Here is a 3,483-nt window from a genome sequence, read left to right as displayed (position 1 = left end):
GTTCAGGGTTTGGAAGGAATCGCTGGGTTTGGGCCAATAATCAAGTATGAAATGGGAAAGCTATGAAAAGGGAAAGCTCCTTACCCTCTGAAGTGAGCCAAAATCTTCGAAGATTCCATCCCAGGTGTGAGCAGCTGGAGGGCGGGTCTAGATTCCCTCTCGGCTGCATCCCCGCCGCAGGGTTAGCCCCGGGCCGCCGAACACCCAGACCCTCAGAAAGAGCCCTTGAATTGAATTAAGCCTGACCGAAAGTGAAGAACAAGGTCCAGAAACGCGAAGATTTAAGGACAGCCTCCGTCTCCGGACACTTTCAAAGATGGCAGGTCCTTGACCCCCTTTAGTGGACCGCGTGAATTCTGGGGTTCGGCGCGGCGGGAAGCCGGGCGGCTGGGAGTCGGCAGGCGGCCTGTCCCTGCCCTCTGGCGGCGCGTCCCGGCAGCTGGAAGGGAAGGAGCGCGCGGACACCCGCGCACCAGAAGGGGGCGGTCCCTGCGCGTCCGCGCCTCTCCGTGGGGTGGGGACCACAAGTCCACGCCAATCACCCGTGAGTCCGCACGAAGTGGGGCCGGAGGGGCTCCGGTTTCATAGATGTGGGGTGTAGAAAGGGGTCAGGTAGGAGGGCCCGAGGAAGGGCGCAAAGGAGCCCCCGGCGGCGCCGGCCGTCAGCTGGAAGGAGGCGGCTGCCGGGAAGAGGACGTTGGCCGCGGAGTAGGAGGGGAAAGTCTGGAAAAGATGCGCGCCCTGGCCCGGCGGACCCGGGCTGCCCCCCGCGCCGCCGCCGCTCGCCGCCACCGAAGCCCCGGGCTGGGGCGCGCCACCTCCCGCCTGCGCCGCGCCTTCGGCGCCGGGGTTCTGCTTCTTCCACTTGGTCCTGCGGTTCTGGAACCAGATTTTGACCTGCGTCTCAGTGAGGCTGAGCGACAGCGCCAGGTTCAGGCGCTCGCACACAGACAGGTAGCGCGTGGCCCGGAACTTGTTCTCCAAGGCCACCAGCTGCTCGTAGGTGAAAGCGGTGCGCGCGCGCCGCGGCTTGGAGCTGCTGGGCTCGGCGCGCCGGCGCCGGGGCCGCGGGGAGCCCGGCGAGCCCGGGGAGCCAGCGAGGCCGCCCGCGCTGCTCTCCCCCGCCGCCAGTGCCGCGGCCCGGGCCTCTGGGGAGCGCGTCGCGCACGCCTGCAGGCGCGCAGCCCGCTCCCGCCGCCGCCGCTCCGCATCCTCCACGTCCTCCTCCTCCTCCTCCTCCGCCTCCGAGCCCTCCAGGGGGGACGCCAAGCCGGCGCCTCGGCCCGCAGCATCTAGGGAAGAAGGGGTCGGTGATCAGAAGCCCGGAACGACCCGGCCCGTCCTGGTCCCCAGACCTGCTCCTCTTCCTCCCCAGAGCCTGCAGCTCTCTCCACAACCCAGCCGCTGCCCCTCTCCGGGATTGCGCTCCCTGCCACCATCCCCCACCCCCACGACCGCTCTTAGTTGCAAGCCCTTCCCAGGAGTGGGGTGTTAGGGTTGCAGTGTCCCTTTTTTCTTTACCCATCTACTACCTGGCAGGCGTCTAAGAAGTGTATTTTGAATGAATGAATGACATCCCGCATTAAGAAAAAATAACGACCTTATTGGACAACCTTACAGGATCGTTGTACATTAAGACATCGAGATGTCAAGTGCGTTTAGGGCTGTCTCCCGAGTCCCTAGAAGCCTATTTTGGTCTGGAACTCCTAGCAATTAAAAAAGAAGTTCTTAAGCGCTCCCCTCCTCCCTTTTAAAGTGAAATTCCCTCTTTCCCATCTTCTCTCTCCTGCCGTGTTAATAGAGTTTCAGATTTGTGCGGGGCCGGATCGATAGATGTCATCTATTAAAGGTAAGTTTTAATCGAACAATATTAGAATCAGACAGGGAAAGGGGGTTTGAAGTCGGTACCTGCAAGCTGCGGGCAGGAGATATGCAGGCGCCAGTAATAGAATATCGATCATGAGGGTGGGGAAAGGGGAGCGCGGCCCCTGCGAGGGGCGATCCGAACAATTACCAGGCCGACTGCCCAAGCCCAAGCGCAGCCGCCAGAGGCGCCCAGAGCCCCAGACAATCACCACAAAACTTGGGGAGGGGAGGAGGGGGGCTGCGAGACTTCAAGCCTCTCCCTGACCTGCGCCCCTGACCTTTGGCGACCCTCTTGGGGAACCTCGTGCCTATGCCTCTTCCAGCTCGGGTCCTACAAACTTTCCCGGACACCTCATCAGGTGTCCACCAGAATTAGAAGTTTTTGTTTGATTTTTGCTGCCCCACGCGGCTTGTGGGATCTTAGTTCCCCGACCAGGGATCCAACCCGTGCCCTCTGCAGTGGATGGGCGGGGTCCTAACCACTGGACCGCCAGGGAATTCCCAGAGTTAGGGGTTAAGTCAAAAAGGGTTTCGGGGAGAAAGGACCAATAGCCTCCCATCACCCCACCCCACCCCAGCCCCAGCGCCCTCAACGATTGGGTCTGGGGAGCCTGAGCGTGTGGGGCAGCGGAGTCTCTGCAGCTGTCTGTGGGTGGTTGGAAATGGGCTCTGGGTGCGTAAACTGGACCTCACTGCCTACTAAGACCTCGGATCCCTGATTCAGCCTTAGCTCCCTCATCCAGAAAATGGAGGGATGATGCTGTCTACCTCGCAGGTTTTGAAGGTTTTCCTTAATTTTATCCCAGTCTCTAGCCCAGGTCTTGGCACGTGGTGGGCGCATTAAATGCCCAATGAATGAGCCTGGATTAGGTGGGCTCTTGGTAAGTATTAGTTTCCACCGCGAGTAAATCAGAGCTAGGGCGCCTACTTGCTTGGTGGGTGAGCAGGGACAGACTTCGACGGCAAATCTCTGACCCCGGACGCTGAGGGCCCCCTTTCTGCCTCAATTTAATTACACGCCTCGTCCTGTGCGCCTGCTGCCTTTGGGGAAGACGCCGCTAAGGGCTACTCACCCGATCCACGGCTGTCCCTCCCACCACCCTATCGCATCATCTAAGCTGGAGCTTTTCGGGGCCTGAGGCCGCCTCGCATTCTTACCAGGAGTCTCTCGCTGCCGGGCCGGGTCCTGGCTGGCTTCCTTCCTTGCTTCGGCCTCTGCCAAACTTTTCTTGGCTTCCTGCGGAGCAGGGCGCACGGCTGGGAGCGCAGCACGGGTGAATTTCTGCGGGTCCAGGATGTCCAGAACCGAGAAGGAGATCTTGTGGTGGGAGGGAGCCGCCTTGGCCCCGCCGTCCTGCCATGCCAGCATGCCCGCCGCCAGCGGGCCGGAGGCCGGCGGCGCGGGGTCCGGGATGGCCGCTCTCGGGCTTGCCGCTCTCGGGCTTGCCTTCGGCTATGGCTCGGCCGCAGCTCTCAGCCGGTAGGAGGGTCGGGGCGGCCAAGTGAAGCTGGCGAGGGGAGCGTGGGGGCGGGGCTGGGAGAGAGCCGCGGGGGGCTGCGCGCGGATTGGCACTTGCGCTGCCCAGGCCCCCGCCACGTGCGGGGTGCGCTAGCAGA

The 3,483-nt window shown here is 62.4% G+C and overlaps 1 protein-coding gene across 1 annotated transcript; it reads right to left on the bottom strand.

Annotated features, from left to right (window-relative positions):
- Positions 1-459: 459 nt before the first annotated feature.
- Positions 460-3,235, bottom strand: NKX1-2 (NK1 homeobox 2). Its single transcript, XM_057737451.1, has 2 exons — positions 3,025-3,235; positions 460-1,292 (listed from the first exon to the last, which is right to left on the bottom strand). The coding sequence occupies exons 1-2, from the start codon at positions 3,233-3,235 to the stop codon at positions 583-585; spliced, it is 921 nt and encodes a 306-aa protein (XP_057593434.1). The 3' UTR covers positions 460-582.
- Between the last annotated feature and the right edge of the window lie 248 nt (positions 3,236-3,483).

Source organism: Hippopotamus amphibius, chromosome 5 (genome assembly GCF_030028045.1).
Source record: "Hippopotamus amphibius kiboko isolate mHipAmp2 chromosome 5, mHipAmp2.hap2, whole genome shotgun sequence".
In the NCBI taxonomy this organism is placed as follows: Eukaryota; Metazoa; Chordata; class Mammalia; order Artiodactyla; family Hippopotamidae; genus Hippopotamus; species Hippopotamus amphibius.
Note: the sequence above shows the minus strand (reverse complement) of the source record. Positions and strands in the feature narration are given on the sequence as shown.

Coding starts and splice junctions, on each gene's coding strand:
- NKX1-2 (XM_057737451.1), bottom strand. CDS start 3,235: ATGCTGGCATGGCAGGACGGCGGGGCCAAGGCGGCTCCCTCCCACCAC. Junction 1,293..3,024: donor CCGGCAGCGAGAGACTCCTG/GTAAGAATGCGA, acceptor CTTCTTCCCTAG/ATGCTGCGGGCCGAGGCGCC.